This window comes from Brachionichthys hirsutus, chromosome 4, assembly GCF_040956055.1.
Source record: "Brachionichthys hirsutus isolate HB-005 chromosome 4, CSIRO-AGI_Bhir_v1, whole genome shotgun sequence".
In the NCBI taxonomy this organism is placed as follows: domain Eukaryota; kingdom Metazoa; phylum Chordata; class Actinopteri; order Lophiiformes; family Brachionichthyidae; genus Brachionichthys; species Brachionichthys hirsutus.
In genome coordinates this window covers 7,414,854-7,432,794 of record NC_090900.1, presented here as the reverse complement: position 1 = coordinate 7,432,794, position 17,941 = coordinate 7,414,854, and the positions used below count along the sequence as shown (strand labels likewise).

Here is a 17,941-nt window from a genome sequence, read left to right as displayed (position 1 = left end):
AGATGAGACTAATCGTGAGTGTCCACGCTGCCATTGTGAAAGGTCAACCGCAGGCGTAGTTGGGTATAAGAGATGATGATCACCCTGCCCTGTTCTGATGGAACCAGTAGCTGCGTGTGAAACTATGGGCCTTAATTATCTAACTGACATTGATGAAGGTCTGTGATGTCACACAGAAAGAAATACACAACAGTGATGAACTAAATGAATAACATTTAATCTAACAGCCCCTCAGCCTTCAGGCCTACAGCGTTAATGACCTATTCAACGTGCATTACCTTCATTATAAGGCAGTGATCTGGGAAAACAAAGAGCTGTTTGTTTAAGGGATGTCGTAACCGGTCAGCAAGGGTCTCACTGCAAACTGAGTTTTGCTAATGTGAATGGCAGCAAAGGAAAAGAAAATATCAGCTAAATACAAGATGGCTATGTGCGTGTAGGTGGGCTGTGTGAGTGTTAAATGAGCCGGCATGGACTGCAAGTATTTGCCCATGCCAGTTTCTTACAAAAGCTATCTCTGATGGTGCTGTGACACACACACACACACACACACACATACAATAATTGTTGAAATTAAATGTAAATTATATTTAAGTGAATCAATTGATTTTAGGGAACATGTCACACCACAGTCAAATATGCAACTCTAAATGATAATCAGATATATCAATTTAATGTAATGAGATGTGTTTTTTTCATTCTGTGAGGAGTTTGCATGTTCTCCCCGTGTCTGTGTGGGTTCTCTCTGGGTTCTCCGGCTTCCTCTCACCACTAAAAACATGCAGCTTAGGCTGATTGGTGACACTAAATTGCCCGTAGGTGTGTGTGTGTGTGTGTGTGGCTGATTGTCTGTCTCTGTGTTGCCCTGCGATGAACTGGCGGCTTGTCCAGGGTGTACCCCGCCTCTCGCCCATTGACTGCTGGGATTGGCTCCAGCTTGGCCCGCGACCCGATGATGGAATAAGCGGTTGGCAAATTAATGAAGGAAATCCAAGTAGCAGTGCCTGCTCTGCCACAAACCCACAAATGACTATACCGCCATCTGTTGGCAAAAAGATGAAAATCTTTCATTATTTAAAGATCCCATATTATACCCCTTTTTCCACAAGTTAACGCAGTTCCCAGACACTTATATGAAACATATGTGACAGTCTTTGGTCAAAATAGCAAACAGATGCTGCAGGACAGCGTCCCTCTTTTCTTGTCTCAAACGGGTCTCTCAGAAAAGCCTCTGAAAACGAGAGAAACGTGCGCAGCTGCATGCGTGCACACAATGAATGTGCATGCATATGCACACTTATGTTGTGCACGTTTTTGTACTGTGACGTCACAGAGAGATTTCTTCCAGAAGCGTTTTTGTACTTGATTACAGAACTATGCAAACTATGAAGGATTGACTGGATGGTATATTTAGCTGTTTTTGGGTTGATAATGACCCAAACCTACCAAAATAGTGCAGAAACATAGGAAAAGTGAGTTTTTCATAATATTGGACCTTTAACGTATGAGCTTTGTTGCAATGTATGATGTTGGCATGCATAATTCAGAGTAAATTCTGCCGATCACAATTTTTTAGACACAGTCCAGAATTTTTGAAGGAGCGCTCTTTATATCTGTGAAGGTTCCCTCAGCTGACCAGATGCGACCTTCGCCCCTCCATGTGGTTAAAGTTAAATCATAATGACTGCTGAGCCTATTTATTGGCTTCTTAGCCCTGCCTTGGTTCCCAGTGTGCAACCTCCGTCTGCACACCTGCTCCCTGGCAAAGAGAGCACATGTCGCTAAGTGTTCTGTTGATCATAGACAGTTGACTCCCTTCGCACAAACCCACCTATGCACACTCGCTTCTTGCGTGGATGTGTCTGACAGAACAGCGGTCCAGCCTCACTAGCTGACCGGCCCATTCATCTCCTGTTGGGGCTGTAATGAACTGACCCTCCCCATTTGGACCGACCTGACAGAGAGAGATTGCCTCAAAGCCGGCATGGATTTTGTCCCTTGTCCCCTCCTCCCCATTTCTCTCCCCTGGATGTGGTTAATTCAAAGTGTTCTAATGAGGAGCGATGGATAACACACTTTTCTTTTAATTACCTTCCAATGGCGTTCTTTGGGGGGGGGGGCCTGGTGACTCCCATCTGATGTCAGCTTGTTTGAGGGATTTGTGTTTACTGTTCGTAGTTTGTAGTGTAATGCATTAGGAGTCAGGATAAATTATATGGGCGCTTTCATGGGCCATATAGATGCTGTAGAAGGCAACAAATAATAGTGCCTTCAAAATATATCATTTGATTTGTTTAGGTATGTTTGGTTCCACTCTGTCCAATATCAATAACTGATAAATGTTTAGGGCAGGTCTTGATTTGCTTAATCATTAAGAATGAAAACATGTTGTTTAAAATGTGCACTCTTATTGCATTGTACTATAGGAAGAACCACCGGTGCATCGGGAGAACGCTTTTTTGTTTTTTCAAATTTAATCCAAAACCCTGATTGATGTCGAAAAACACAAGACAAAGTTGAAGTTAAATAAAGTTATAAACGGATATTATTGACCATCCTGTCCTGAAAGGCAGTTCAATCAGTCCATGACACGTTTGTCTGCTGTCATGCACTGGTTAATTAGAGTTAATTAGACTTCCTGACAGTGTATCTGAGCGGTTTTATTCTCAAGGCCACACTGGCATGTCTCAGGAGCTTCCATATCTCAGACAGTTATTCTGCTCATATTTTGAAAATCTTTCTTTATAAAGAGGCGACCAGCTCCAGTTATAAGCCATCAAAGCTTCAATCACCTGTGTGCAGCTACAGTCTCCTGTCTCACTCTGTGTGTCACATCTTGAATCCCGTCTTGGTCAGTATGTTATAGAGCTGTCAGGTTTCCGTGACTTCTTTGGGCTCAGGCTTTGGTGCAGGAGAAGCCTCCTTTAAGAATTTGGTGTATACCTGTACCAAAAGACAGAAGAAGAAAAAAGACTTCAGACTTGCCTTTTTGTTTATTGGATGTCTCCATTCAGACATCGCACAAAATATAAGGATGGGACTCATTTTTAAAAGCAAACATTTGTTTTGCCTCTTCAAATTTTCAGTTGTGCTGATGCATGTAATGGCGCATTTTACTCCTAACTTGGCATATCCGCACAGGAGTACATTTTGCCCTTGTGTGCTATATGTCTTTGAACGCCGGCCAAATGCCAAATGTTTCCCTTTGAACAGTTCTGAATCTTGCTTGCCGTACCCTGAAGCTTTCCTGCTCGTTGAAACGCGTCTTCTCATGGCAGGTGGGCGGTGGACACAACAGCTATGTTCCTTTATCATTCAGCCTCCACTGTGGTCTGCCCAGTCTTACCAACCCTAATATGCATTGATTAGTCTGCATAATCAATGCTTTCAATGACAATGATTCAGTGCACTGCATAAATGTATCGACTGGAATCACCTTACAGAGCAGCCTCCTTTTTCATGCATTTTCTGCATTTATTACAGCTCTGCTTTGATAGAGCAATAATTGTGTGACTCTCTGTAGAGTTAGGAGACATATTTCATTAAGTGATACCAAGATGAGATCAAATCCATTGACCAGCTGTCGAGATTCAAGAAAAATAATTTAGTAATTTGAGTGAATGAATAAAACACATTTTAGCACAGACCTGTGACTCTTTCAACAGCCACCAGGAGATGGCAATGTTTGGCTTCTGTTAGCATCGTGCTGCTTTCTTATCCTGAAGCATTACATGCCAAGTCATTTTCTGTATCTTTGCAGAGACAAGTGAAGTGAATGAAAAAATAAATATCAATAAATTCCTTTTTCATGCTTAAAATCTAATTACAATCAGAGGATTGAAAGGAGGAAATTAAGTAGCACAACTTTTATATGCAAAAATAGGTCTCAACAAGGCAGTAACACCTGCAGTCACGTTCAACAAAGTCTGGGGGGTAGAGAGAGAGAGAGCAGTCATAAAACACCGTTCATTTAGCAGTAGAATTTAAAGATTAAAGTGCGCTGGGAAAAACTCCAACATGAAGCATGCAGCTTTGCTATTCTTGGATGCATGCATGACCAGGTCATGTAATGAATGTTGATAAAGTAGAAAAGCCTGTTTAATCAGGACAGATCACTGTGCAGAGGTGGAGAATGTCAGCGAGAGCAGGCACAGCTGCTTAGTGAGAAATCCAATATTGACTGTCGGGATAAATGTCCTGCATATTCCTTCATCTGTCCCAAGGGCTATGGTATTATGCCGCTCACGTTAGTACTCCTAATTGGATTAAAAATGGCTTGTTATTGGGAGAAATATGACTGAGAAAACTATGATAATTATTGTGTTTCTCAAATCCTGGCTCCCAGAGCTGAAGAGGTGAATTAATTGTCATGGTATCTGGAAATTTTCACAATTTGCCAATGTGCTCTGATTGAAATATTTGTTTGGATTTATTCTATTTTATAATCCGACCAATAGGATGCTATGCAGCCACATTCAATGCCTCATTCATTGTTGCCTAAGTAAGAAACTTACAACATTTTACTCTGCTACACAATCAACAAGTCCTATAGTGAGTGTGTGCCTGTACGCGTGACATAGTGCATGTATGCATGTTTTCATGGCTGTGAATGCATGCATGAACAGAAAGAAACAGACAAATCCATCAGATGTCCGCTGGGTTTTGGTTTACCACCAGGAGAAGCCATTAACAGAAAATAAATGCTTGATGCCATAAAGCTGACAGTTCCTCATTCATACTGACACTCTGGCTAAATTACACATAACAGCGTTGATAACATCATCATTAAATATTGATTTTAAGGATGGTTGAAACAAAAACACATCCACACTGATTCTGCTGATGGGAGCATTTGGATGAGAGTCAAACTGAAATGAGTGGACCGGCTTGAAGGGAAAAAAAAGAAGCTAATGAGACTTCACGTGTGAACAGGATGGACAGAACTGAGGCAAAAAAGAAAACGTGAAATTAAGCAAGGGGGAGTGGGTGTAGAGGGGGATGAAAGGGTTTGGGAGGTAGAAAGAGATTTAAGGCTGAGGCTCAGAGCAGATGTTCTCGTTGATGATGATAGATGCAGGTTGTTGAGATGCAGAGTTGTTATCATGAGAGCCACTCTCCACCTCCTCACGGCACACATTTCTCCCAGATGTCACTGTGTGTGTGTGTGTGTGTGTGTGTGTGTGTGTGTGTGTATGTACTGAGAGGGAGCTGCTGAAATGAGCAAGCCAAAGCCGCAATTTAGGTGAATGCTAATTCTACTTTATCTCTGTGTTTTATTGTTTTTTTTTGTGAAGTCGCAGGTTAAATGTAATGTTTGAAGGCAACTACAAGAAGTGACAGCAAAGACCATGCAGAATAGTATGCAACAAACCACTGATGAGACTCTCGGGTGCAGACACAAAGTTCAGCCTCCTCTGTAGGGCTGAGCTGGATGCCACACAGGCGTTGGGTCACATATCCTACAGCTTTAACTGTGTATCACTGGGTTACCACCTCCCTCCCGTAATAAACGAAATTCACCAAGAAGCACACACACAGCAGCAGGAGGTGTGTGTGTGTGTGTGTGTGTGTGATTGGGACATGTTGAATGGTAACCTGCTCTTCACTCTAACCAGATAAAAGGTGCAGGACAGAAACACGTCGGTAATTGATTGCTAATTAGTTCTTTTGTTGTCGCCCATTGTGTCTCGACAGAGCTTCGCCCCGGGCTGTCTTTTCACACAGAGACTTTCTGGCCTCGCAGGCTGTCCATAATGAGACAGACTGATGTGACCCTAGCAGGCAAGAGAATGTGCTCCACTAAACCTCTGATATTGGACTCTTATAAATAGTCAATACCAGATCACGTATACAAGGCAAGGCGGACAGCAGGAAAGTCTCTCTGATCAATGATGAGGGGATAAATGCCCCCCACCCCCATCTGTCCAGATGTTGTGTCCCCCATCAGTTGCATCCTGCTTTACAGTATGCATTGCAGTGGACTATGTGGCATTTCCACTGAGTTGCTTTACCCACATCTCTCTCCCTCTCTCATCACTGCATGAGAAATTGCCTAATGAGGAATGGGTCGCACATTTCCACAAACTCATTAACCCGTGAGCGAGTGAGACTAATTGCAGCGTTTGGGTAATGTGATTTCACATCTGTTACTGCAGCCCAGGACACAGCAGTCAGCACACGGCTGGATCTGGTGGGCTGAGCCACACGTAGAGCTAGATTTAGCAGAACAACACACGCGCTCAGGTTAACACCACCACACAGCTCCAGACTGGATGGGTGGAGCAGCACTCGGTTTAGCTGGTAACGTCAGAGCAATCTTTGCCATGTAATATCTGTGACTGCATTGGAAGGTGGGATATCTGCAAATATTTATAAAAAGACACGATGAAGTGTTGAAGGCTCGGTGTAAAGACAGATAAGCAGTGCAGTGACCATCATGATATTGTGCTTTCTGTTTTCCAAAAAATATCCATTAATTTTAAAATTAATTAAATTGTTTGCGTGTAGTCAGGTTTATTCCACAAATATTTGAGTTTATCCTCGACTGCCGGGTTTACAATGACTGATATGCCAATGGAAACAAATAATTGCTTAGACTCTGATTTGTCTCCATATAAATTTACTAGCACTCGATTTGAGTAAATTGGCCAAGAAGAACATCAAAAGCTTTCCTTCTGTTGTTGTTTTTTGTAAAAAGACTAATTTCAAATCTGACAAATATTAAACATGGTGTCACTGCATCATTCAGTAGATGCAGAAATGCAATCGTAGAGTGGTTCTGTATACTTGCAAACAGCTTTGACAAAGTGTGTTGGAAAACTTTACTAGTCTATTTCCTTCAGGCAAATTATGAATAACACACACACACACACACATGCACAAATAATTATTTTTAAGGGTTCTGTCTGGTTGATAATTTCAATTATTCTGAAAATTACGGCAAACAAATGTGGGTTCATAAAGGGTAGTGTTAAATATAACAAAAAGTAATAGAAAGTAGTATACTTTTGTTAATTATGATTAATCCTTTGTTTGACCCCCTTCGCATTGTTACTGAAACTCCAATTATAAGTTTACAGGCAGTGGGACTGCTTATGGTAATGCCATATCACATCAATTACCATCCCGTGACCGTAAATTGGCCTCAGCGCTGACAACGAGATGGGGTTAACGCGCTGATTAATTTGAGCTGCTGTGATTTCAGGCTTAAGATGGCACTTACAATCTTTGACACAGACAGTGCGGTTGCCTCACTTTCATAATGGAAATATATTATTTACTCCTACCAAACGGAGTTTCTAAACAGTAAATCTCACATTGAGATAATATGAACCTTAAGTAAAGCAAACCAGGCGAGAGGTTTGCTTATTACAGAACTGCTGTGCAACTGATGAGAAAAAAATTTATAAATGCAAAATGATGGAAAGGTGTAAAGGCCAAATTTATACAGCTTATCTGTTTTTGCTAAGAAATACATGTAATACAGCAAACAGCTGAATGGGCATAATGACCAAAAATTCTGAAACTATTTGGCATTTTACAAACTTCAGCATGTCATTGTGTCAGCCCAAATAGCTCAGAGGGGAATGTTAAGCAATTAGTTTAAAATAATAATAATTGATATGTGTATTATTTGGTGGTTTGTCACCAAACTAGAAATGAAATAGAAAACGTTATTTTTTTCATCCCTTCTATATAATTTGCCTGGAAAGATTTCAGCTATCTTGATTTGTTTTGCATGCTACTTATTTATTTAATTGCTGACCTGATTGATAAGGGGGGAGACTTCATAAAACAGCTGCTTATACTGCATGAAATGGATGAAGCAAGCCAATGAACGCTGTCAATCAACTGTTTTGATTTGTAGAAAGTTAAGGCATGATTAAAGCTGTGATTTAAATTAATCTAGCTAACTGTTATTTCCTGTATTGTTGCACGATAATGACCTCACAGACGTACAACTTCAGACTTACAGGCAACAAAAGATGATTCCATAATTTACGCTCCAACAAATACGATATATATACACCCAGTTTTTGTTTGCTACTGATACAAAATGCTTGCCAACGGGGTCTCTGGTCTGGACCTGATCATTTTGGAGAGTGCATTAAGAAGACTTTTGTAATGAGTTGTGCTATAACGTGAGTTAACTTCACTTGAAGCTTAACCAGCAGATATAAGAATGCCGACAGATTAAAGCACGAACCTGATATGAGTTGATCCCTATCACACAATAGTAGTTTTATAAATTGGCTTCACTGTGGTGGAATTTGATAATGTTTCTCTAACATCCCCCCTGAGGACTGGCAGCTTCTTCTCCCCTGGTAGCCTATATTTATATGATAGCCCTGCCCCTCTTGGGTGTTCTAACAAATTGAGCCTCGCAGCACTAATCGATCATGTAGTTCTCTTCAATAAGATTGGGATAGCAGCCGAATCAGCCTCACGATAAAAACTGTAAAATCTGGGCCGTAGTATAACACAGACCAGTGGCAACTCTGGTTGAGATAAAGTCCACCCAGTCTGCCCAGTGGGATGACCGTCATGGATAAGAGCAGTGACCGTCACATCGCAGCGCTGACATCTTTACCGCTACTGTCTGCCACCATGGGCCCAGTCTCCCGTTATAAACCCTTTAACCCTGTCACCCAGACCAGTTTAGCAGAAAGCCCTTTGTTCAATAATTATAATGTATGCCAGTTTAATCTATCATCTCCCATTGCTGCTGAAAATAAAGCAACTCAAATGCACGCAACCTCTGGTCTGGTCAGGCCTGTTCCCTATAGAAATGTATACAAAATTTACTGAGACATGAATCATTTTTGTTTTGACATTCTTGAAAATTACTTTTATTTGTTTCTTCATTTTAAATTGGTACAAACCCGTCAATGTGGTGCATTTCGATGTAAGATCAAACATTGAAGAAATGCCTCAACTTAATAGCACATACAGTAAGGTAAAACATGTCACAAAAAAGACCAGCGTCTACAGCAAGAATTTTTTATCCACCCAAAACATCCGAGAACAGAGTGGTACTGAAAGTGTTTTTTTTTCTCCTTTAGCTTTTCTGTTTCCGTCTCATGCAGAAGAGACTGGGGTCGCTGAACAAAAGAACACCTCCTGTCAGAGTGGTCTTAAATTATCCAAGCATTTAAAGCCACATTGTACAGTGCATGCCTGAGACCCAGTTCAATACGCGCAGCCCACGGTGCGTGTTCAGTAGGCTCTTATCAAAAATGTATACCCAATCTTATAAATAACACAACTTCACCTGAACACAACAACATGTGTGCGTAAAAACACACTCAGTGGAAACGTAAATACAACGATTGCTTGGCTCCCATTAATAAGGGCCAATAGTCTAAAGATCAATACAATATTATTCATCATCAATAGCTGATCAAATCCTTTTCAGTTCACAAGATAAATAACCCCAACCCTAGCAAAGGTATTTTTCTTCCATTTGTCCATCAGTGATGTCTTTCCTTTTAGTTGTCAGATGATTCTCCTTATTCTCACAATTCATGCCTGATTAACTTGTTCGCGCTCTCGTTTTGATCTAAATCAATAAATAATTAAAATAAAATGAGAAAATGAGCCACAGATTGTGACTGGTTGAGGGATAGGTGGAGGTCAGGGGTGTGGTGGAGCATTACTAAGTAAAACTCATTGAAACTGTGTGCTCCAGCGCTTTGCGCCGCAGTGACGCGATGCTTGTCCCTCTCCACATTTCATTGTCCGGGGAACTACACAGCTGCGGGGAGCCCGATACGTTCGTGGGGCCGGAGAGGGAGGCCGACATTCCGGGGAAATGCGACTGGTAGAGGTGGGACTGCAGGCCGGAGCTGTTGGGGGAAAGGCCGTTGGAGAGACCCATGGAATTTGGTGGTGGGCCCGGACCAAGACTGCATTGAGACAGAGACTGCATTCCCGGCTGGCGACCATGAAGAGCCGGCGGGAGCTGCAGCTGAGAGACCCCCGGCATCCCCGTTGCCCAGCGAGAATCGTTGGCGTGGAAGGAGCACAGGCTGTTCTCCATTGCAGCCGCGGCAGAGAATTGTGGCAGCCCGTGTGTTGGGAGCAGAGTTCCCGGGGAGCGGAAAACGTTGGTAGTCTTCTTCCTTTTCTTCCACTTTGCACGTCTGTTCTGGAACCAAACCTGCAGAGAGACGGAATAGTGAGCCGCTAGAGTCATCACAATACCATCACGACCAAAATGGGGCCACATTCACACACTTTAGGGCTCTAACAATGGATATTCGCTTCAATGGGACATTAAAATATCAAAAATGTGACATCCACACACTGCGTGGTTATTTGAACCTAAATAGAGGTCAACAGCAAGACTGTTTCTGACGTTCAGAATCTATCAGAATCCAGGGCAAGGGGATGGCGGTTCTGTATAACAGCAGGTCTAATTCATTAATTGCACTGGTACAGCGTATATTTTTTAAATACTACTCAGCTGCCGTAAACACAGTATCCAGTGTTTCAAATGCCAGAGGTAAATAACACACGACAGTTCACGAGGCATAAAAATGCAAGTCAACAGTTGTTTTTATTTAATGTTTCGTAGCAATAGGCTGAATGAATTATCCTTCTAAGATCTTATTTACAAGAGGATTATATGGAAATTACCATAAATAGTTTATGGTAATAAAAACAAATGAACCACATTACTGTGTACAAATCTAGAATATTCACATGCAGCCCCAGAAATCACAAACACACCAACATCACGTGCACAGCTGAAAACACAGAAACGCACGCGTGTCCCTTCGTGAACATTTCGTTATATTCGGGTGTGATTAACGTGCGCGAGAGGCCACGAGTGGATGGCGACGTATTAAAAGTGAAATCTCGTCCTCATTCCGCTCGGCCGTGCGTGAAACGTCGCCCAAAGCCATAACTCCAGAGAAAGAAAATGCGATTTCTCATTCCATTAAAAACGTACAATATATTCTGGAGTCCTATTAAGACGTCGCGGAGGACGCACCCGCACGGCCCGCATTCATGTTGACCAACAGGAAACGCGGGCCGACCTCTCTGGCGGAGGGAACCCCGCAACTTAAAGATTGATTATTAAGATGACTAATGATAATAATATCGCTTTCAGTGGGATCATTTGCATGAATTTCGCATCAATGGTTAATAACCCGTTCAACTGTTAGAAATAAGCCTGAAATGAGTTGATAACCAGCATTTGTGCGCGCGCGTGTGCGTTATATAAGAAAATATATATATTTTTTTTATTACTTAAACATTTTCGGGGAATGTCACTACAACTTTAATTCTACATTATGTTCTGAAAACCCATCACACCATGTTTGTCTTTATGAGAACTGTTTCTGTCTCTATTTGCCGGTGTGAAATATTTCAGCACCATGGACAGATACACGGATTTGTACCGACTCCGTCTCGCACGCCTTCCTTTAAAACAAAAATAGCGCTCTATTGGGATAAATCTAAACAAATTAGGCGATTTCAAAAGAGAAGAGAACCAGTGATAAATATCTGTAAACATGTTAGGGTAAATGAAAATGATCAGAGACAAGTGAACTACATTTTTCATTATTACATATGTAATAGTCCTGAATAAACTAAAGTTATTTAAATATCTAGACGGGTTTACATTTGACACGTTACTGTATTTTGACGTTGAAATCCCTGCGAGACCAACCCATCATAATATATAGCAAATATCTGTCCCCTGAAACGCATCCAAAACGCGCACTCGTTTACCTGAACTCTGGACTCAGTCAGGCCGACCCTCAGCGCCAGCTCCTCCCTCATGAAGATGTCGGGGTAGTGCGTTTTGGCGAAGCTGCGCTCCAGCTCGTTCAGCTGTGCCGGCGTGAAGCGCGTCCTGTGCCGCTTCTGTTTCTGCTGGTTGGAGGTCTGGCTGGAGCTCTGCGGCGGCTGCTGCTGCTGCTGCTGCTTCTCCTGCTCCTTGCCGTTCACCGGCATGCTGGCAGAGTGGGATCCCACTGTGGTGATATCTTCTCCCGGCAGAAGAGTGGTTCCTTCTACAGAATCCGAGCCAGGGGCCATGTCTCCCAGATGCCCCTGGTCTGGAACACCACCGCCCAAACGGCACTTGAGAGCCTCCCGGTGACCGAGAAGCTCTGCAGCATCCTTCATCCCTGGGCGGGTGAGGAGGAGAGCGGCTTTGAATAAATGATCATCTTGAAGCTCTTGTATGAGAGTTACATGACACGCTATAGCTTCTTAAGAAGTACGTTTATTTAAAGAACATAACATCAATTCAATGGGAAATAAAACACGTGCAGGTCATCTCTCGTTCATGCCGAAATACTGTGAGATTTTAAACAATGAAGCACTTCGCTGTTAACATAATTAACGACACATTTCTGACTATCACTTCACAAGGTTGAACAAGAAGTTGGAATCTTACACTGGAGTTTAGAGCCGGAGTTTAGTGACGATAACTCACCGAGCCGAGCATCCAGGAGGTCGGCGTGAGAAAGCATCGCATACCGCTCCAGGGCGAAATGCGAAAGAAAAAAAATACTGCAACTTTGAGTCAATTTAAAAAAGTATATATCGCCTAAATGAACGAAAATTCTGTTTGTGGTTAAAAAAGGAGCTCCCCTGCATTATTATCTCCTTTAGAGCGACGGGGCGGCGCTTATTAGCTGGAAGAACCGGTGAGCTTCCTCAAACAAGAGCCAATCAGAGCGGGAGCTTGGAAATGTCAGCAACGTGACTCCCCCTCCTTTCTCTTCTTCATCTCTGTTTTTTAAACACACACATACACGCACGCATGCATGCACTCCATACGTGCACAAAACACTGCAATTCAATTCAATCCGTCCTCTGATTTATTATCTTTTCATGCTTAAATTATTCTGCGTTAAACGCCTTGATGTGTTTGTTTAATCTCATATAGCCTGCATGTGTTGATAAATGTCTAATACTGTGAAATACTGAAGGTGAGCTCAGGCAAAGGCTTGTTTTAGTTTTCCAAAGGGCATAGGAGTTATTTGAGTAATGTAATGTTCTGCCATTAGACAATCAGCCTGATCAAAATATGTTAAAATCACTTGATTATAAGTATACTAATAATTTATCACATAGAGAGTGTTTATTTCACAGAGTAACAAAAACAGAAAATACAGTTTCATTGCAGCTTCGTGAAAAGAAGTGGAGCTGCTTTCAGAAGCATGCAGTCCCGTTTCCCACCTTTTCTTTGGATCACAAACAAAACAAATATCGCTCCCATTCCCCCATGGCAGGTGATTTGTGGAGACAAATCGAGGAAATAAATAAATAAACGAGTACAGATGGATTTAAGCTCCGCTGGTGATCAGCCGCTTTAACTCCCATCGACTTTTCATCAACGCGGGCGCAATTAAAGGTATTTAGCCTGTTTGGTTGTAACAAAATCAGACGTGGTAGACCCTAAACGATTTTGCCCCTTTAGTGGTCCATAAGTAGGTCTATTATACAATTAACAGGACAGCAATTGATCCACGTTACACTCGTCCTTCTCCAGACAGCGCCGGTTAGAGAGGCCTTTGACAGATGTCAGGGTGAGCCATGTGAATAGGCTAGACTTGGGACTAAATAGGTTTCGCTGCAGCCACACAAAAGAGGCGTCCGAGCGGAGACTCCTTTCTCCCCTGAACCACAGAGGCGGTTCATCTTTTATGCTGCTAGACCGCAACCCGCCAGGACGCGAGGAAGCGGCTCTGTGTAGCGCACAGCGTGCGTGCGAGAACTTACGGATGTGGACTTGTGCAAGGTCCGCTGAGATCAGGGAAGCTGCAGGAGCCGCTCCCGATGCTTCAGGAGTTCTAAGCAATCAGAGCCGCAGCAGAATCTCCATTTGTTTGATGCGGACGTGTAAAGGCCAGCCCTGCGTCGGCGCAGGGTTTGAGCCCGGTCTGCATGGACGATGTTTGAGTCACAGAATGTATCAATGAAAACTACATTGTAGAAATGAATTCGGATGAAATGAGTCATTTGAATTTGCTAAAATTTGTTTCGCTACATAAACGGTATCTCCATAAATATAAAGACTATGAATAATTAATGTCACTATGACGTAAATTACAAGATATAGGCTATAGGCAAAGATTATTATTAATTATATTCTAATACGTACAGGGTTATTTAAAGGAAATGACTAAAATATATGAGCTTACTTTTATTATTATTATTATTATTATTATTATTATTGTAATACTAATAAGAATTTATATCATCGTCAGCTTTTTGTTGTTAAAAATCGTATTTAATTTTTTTTGCTTAGAAATATGGGTATACTAGATAATATAGATAAATAATTCCAAGAATATCTATTCAACAGCAACAACAACAACAACATATTATTATTATTATCATTAATAATAATAATAATAACTTGAAGGTAAGCTTCATTAACTGTCCTGTTTGCATAAGATAACAGTCTGTTTAAGGACAGTCCACTAATGTGGTGTGTTGCAGTAAAACAGTCCCTGCATGGATCCTCTCAGCTGTCCGAGCCTCTGGCTGTAACTTATTGCTGCAATAAGAGGATCTCACTTGAAATGGGTCTATGTCTCACTCAGCCTCCGTAACTGGACCGCATCAATCTTCCCCAGTAGAAACACACTCACATGCAATCCTCCCGGGTTAATGTGGCGCATCTGAGTGCGGAACGGCTGTTTACACGCGCAGAGACACTTTTAATAGAAACGCACTAAATACAAATACAATTTTGTAGAGCAATTTCAGAGATCAAGAATTCCATGTCCCACCATCTCCGTGGCTTTTTGGCAAATCAAAATGCGTTAAGTCCAATGCGCATATGTGTCTTTGCAGAATAGGTTAAAACAATGCAAGCAACAAAAGGCAGGGCGAGACCCTGCAAACAAGACTGCGGTAAGTGGTTGTTTCTCATGATCAGGCCCGTTGCATTTAGAAATCTAAAAAAGAAAATCGATTTTCCAATCTGCGCAAACGTCTCTCTGACAAATCACACATTGGTTTTGTGCAGGTGATTTGATGACAGACGGAGGAATAAGGAGACCAATAAGCTCATTGTATCCGAGAGCGAGCGCTGCAGGGAGGCGAGAGCGCGGTGAGCCACACGCAACCCCTTCAGAGGCTCTCTGCGTCGGACATCCCGAACGTCCCGCACCACCCCGCGCATCTCATGCCCCAATTAGGACCGCTGCGCGTCGCCTGCTCCCCGTCACATGCGTGATCTGGTGCACAGAGAGGTAATCACGGCTTCAAATAAAATAATCAGCAAATAAGAGCGATTTTCTTAATGACGAAGAGGAGGCGTGTGTCACGGAGAGTGTGATGTGGCGTATGAATGAGCGCGCGCGCGCGTGCGTGTGTGTGCTATAAGGGGATGGGTCATTGTTCGGTTATTAGAACTGCAATTGAAATGTGATTAAAACCAACAGTTTAAAATGTCTCATTACTGCTGCGGTTCAAAACTGACCCGCAGGAGAAACATCCGCATTAAAGTGAAAGTTTCATCAGCTTTAAGTAAAAAAAAAAAAAGACAACGAAATTAAACACAGATATGAGATGGATTGTCACTTAAAATTATAACAATTTTAAAAGTATTTACAATTGCCTTAAAAATTAAATCACGTGTTCAGTGCACAAGACGTTTGAGACATCCTGAACAGGGATCGTTGCATTAACCAATTTGCGTATCCTATCAGAAATCTGGATTTCTAACCAACAGCTTGGTTCTGATCATTTTTTTCACAGCATGAACTTCTAAATTTAATTTTTAAAAACCTCTCAAAATGTGACGTCAGCCCGTTTGTCCCTGAGAAATGCAGAGATTTGAAAAGCTCCCATGCACATATATATGATGTTGTGACATTGACAACTGGTAACAGTTTGTTTCCCATGAAAAAACATTAAATACAACAGTAAATGTAATAAATGCAGTAATAATGTAATAATTACGGTCCTTGAAAATAATTTATAATTTCCATAATTCTAGAATTTCTTTAGAGGTCCAGAAGCTAAACAAAGCATGAACAGAGTTTTCACATTAGGAAACTACTTTTTAAGTACAGGGAACAAATGTACAATGAATGGTCACAGTTCTAAATATAATTACTTTTTAAAGTTAAGGATTAGTTCCGGATTAATTTAAAATTAATTTAAAAAGAAACAACTAAGGATGACTTGATAATTTATGACTCATTAGTGAGCAAGTTTACTCTCAAAGGGAATGATGAGTCAGTAGATCACAGATATTACCAATAATTAGTTAATGATCATGCCATCCAGACCACGCTCCCTGAATGAATCTAAATCAGTAGTCAGTGGTACAAGACTGGGTAATTTAACACTTTACTGTTCATGTTGACCCATAAACGATTCTTCCCCTGCTCCAACATTTGTATATATTTGCAGTGTGACTGTTACCCACCTGATTAAAGCTTGATTCCACTTGACCATAAGCCTTGTGTGTGTGTGTGTGTTTTTTTTATTCCTTTGTAAAGCAGCATTGCCTGAATATATAATCTGTCTGCAACATCAATTTTGATTTAAATACTCTCTCAATTATTTCACGACTCCAGTATTGATCGCCTTAAAACCTAGACAAAATATTTGAAATAGAGCACACCTCTTGTATTTGCATCTTTCTCCTCCTTGACATTCCCCCCCCCCCCCCCCAGTTCTGCTCCAGCGATTATAATATGTTTATTTCTTAAGTCCAGTCATTACTATAGGTCCATTGCAGTGGCTCCATCATTAGGAAGCTGTAATGCGTCATTGAAGGTAATGAGAGCCACATTACAGGTGCCAGTGAGCCTTAGACGCTCTGATAGAGACCCTTCTCTATATAAAGCCTGAAAACAACTCACTTCTAATTGTGACCACAAATCATTCAGAGTGAGCAGAACAAAGGCTACAGCCAATGATCTGATGCCATAGAGTTAATGTAAGATTATTTTCACATAAAAAGAAAGATGCAATCTAAGAATGACAACAATTAAATAAAACATCACATTATCTTTTAAATTGATGATCATTTGTGATTTTATTTGCACCAAACATATGTATGCTTACATATAAACACGCACCATCTATGCACGCACTTGCGCTGCTATAGCAGAAAAGGGGAGGACTTGGGTCAGTAGTGTTTCTGAGTAGCTTGAAATTAGAAACATGTGCTGTTAATTATCAAACTGCAGCAAATCTACATCATGCAATTTAATGCCTCAGCAAATTAAAGAATAAATGGGATCAGTCTCTTTGACCTTGCTCACTCTGACTTGCCGAAGTTGATCCAGCTGATACTTCAAGTGCGTGAGTCACCCACTCTGAAACGTTATATAGACGCACGCGCGGGCACGCGTGCGCGTGCGCGCCAGCACACGAACCAATAATAGCAGCTTTCCTGTGTTTTCAGCGCGTTACTCACCCAGCCAGCTCGGCTCGTCTCTCACTCCACACTTTCCCATTCATCCATTCTCCTTATCGTCCTCTCTTCTATCTCTCCTCCCTCTTTCTCTCCTTTCTCCATCCAGTCCGCCACATTTCCCGCCGCTTCTCTGCTAAACGCGGCGCTACTTCCCCTCCCAAGATTAATTGATCATCAATTTAGCTCTAATTTGGACCAAGTCAGCTGGTAAATGGGGCAGTTTTCCCTGATTGTTAGTGAAATGTGTGCAAGTACATTGATAAATTTTGATTATTTATCAATTACAACCAAATGAACTAAATCTATTGAATAAATTCTATCCTGATTGCCATAATAGAGTTTGAAAATATGGCTATTGATAATGATTCCGACTAATAGTCTTTTCCGGCCGTGGTTGCCAGCTTGTCGGAATGACAACACAAAAGTCATTTTTCACACGCACACTCAGCTGAGTGCGCGCGAGGCCGATCTTTCATTAATCAGTCATATTACGAGGCTGATGCGCCGTAATGCGCGACGCTTTCCTCAGAA

At 41.7% G+C, this 17,941-nt stretch overlaps 1 protein-coding gene across 2 annotated transcripts; it reads right to left on the bottom strand.

The window, feature by feature from the left end:
- Positions 1-9,655: 9,655 nt before the first annotated feature.
- Positions 9,656-12,491, bottom strand: LOC137893225 (homeobox protein orthopedia B-like). 2 transcript variants are annotated; one of them, XM_068738675.1, is made up of 3 exons: positions 12,416-12,491; positions 11,743-12,143; positions 9,656-10,159 (listed from the first exon to the last, which is right to left on the bottom strand). In XM_068738675.1, exons 1-3 carry the CDS (start codon positions 12,489-12,491, stop codon positions 9,656-9,658), a joined length of 981 nt encoding a protein of 326 aa, XP_068594776.1. The 2 variants fall into 2 exon arrangements, with proteins under 2 accessions (XP_068594776.1, XP_068594777.1); XM_068738676.1 differs by having other exon boundaries at positions 12,455-12,491.
- Positions 12,492-17,941: the final 5,450 nt, after the last annotated feature.

Bases quoted from the DNA above. Each gene is read 5' to 3' on its own strand.
- LOC137893225 (XM_068738675.1), bottom strand. From the start codon at position 12,491: ATGCTTTCTCACGCCGACCTCCTGGATGCTCGGCTCGGTGAGTTATCG. The intron at 12,144-12,415 runs GTAAGATTCCAA...TCACCCGCCCAG, and splicing joins CTCCGGCTCTAAACTCCAGT to GGATGAAGGATGCTGCAGAG. The intron at 10,160-11,742 runs GTAAACGAGTGC...GTCTCTCTGCAG, and splicing joins TGACTGAGTCCAGAGTTCAG to GTTTGGTTCCAGAACAGACG.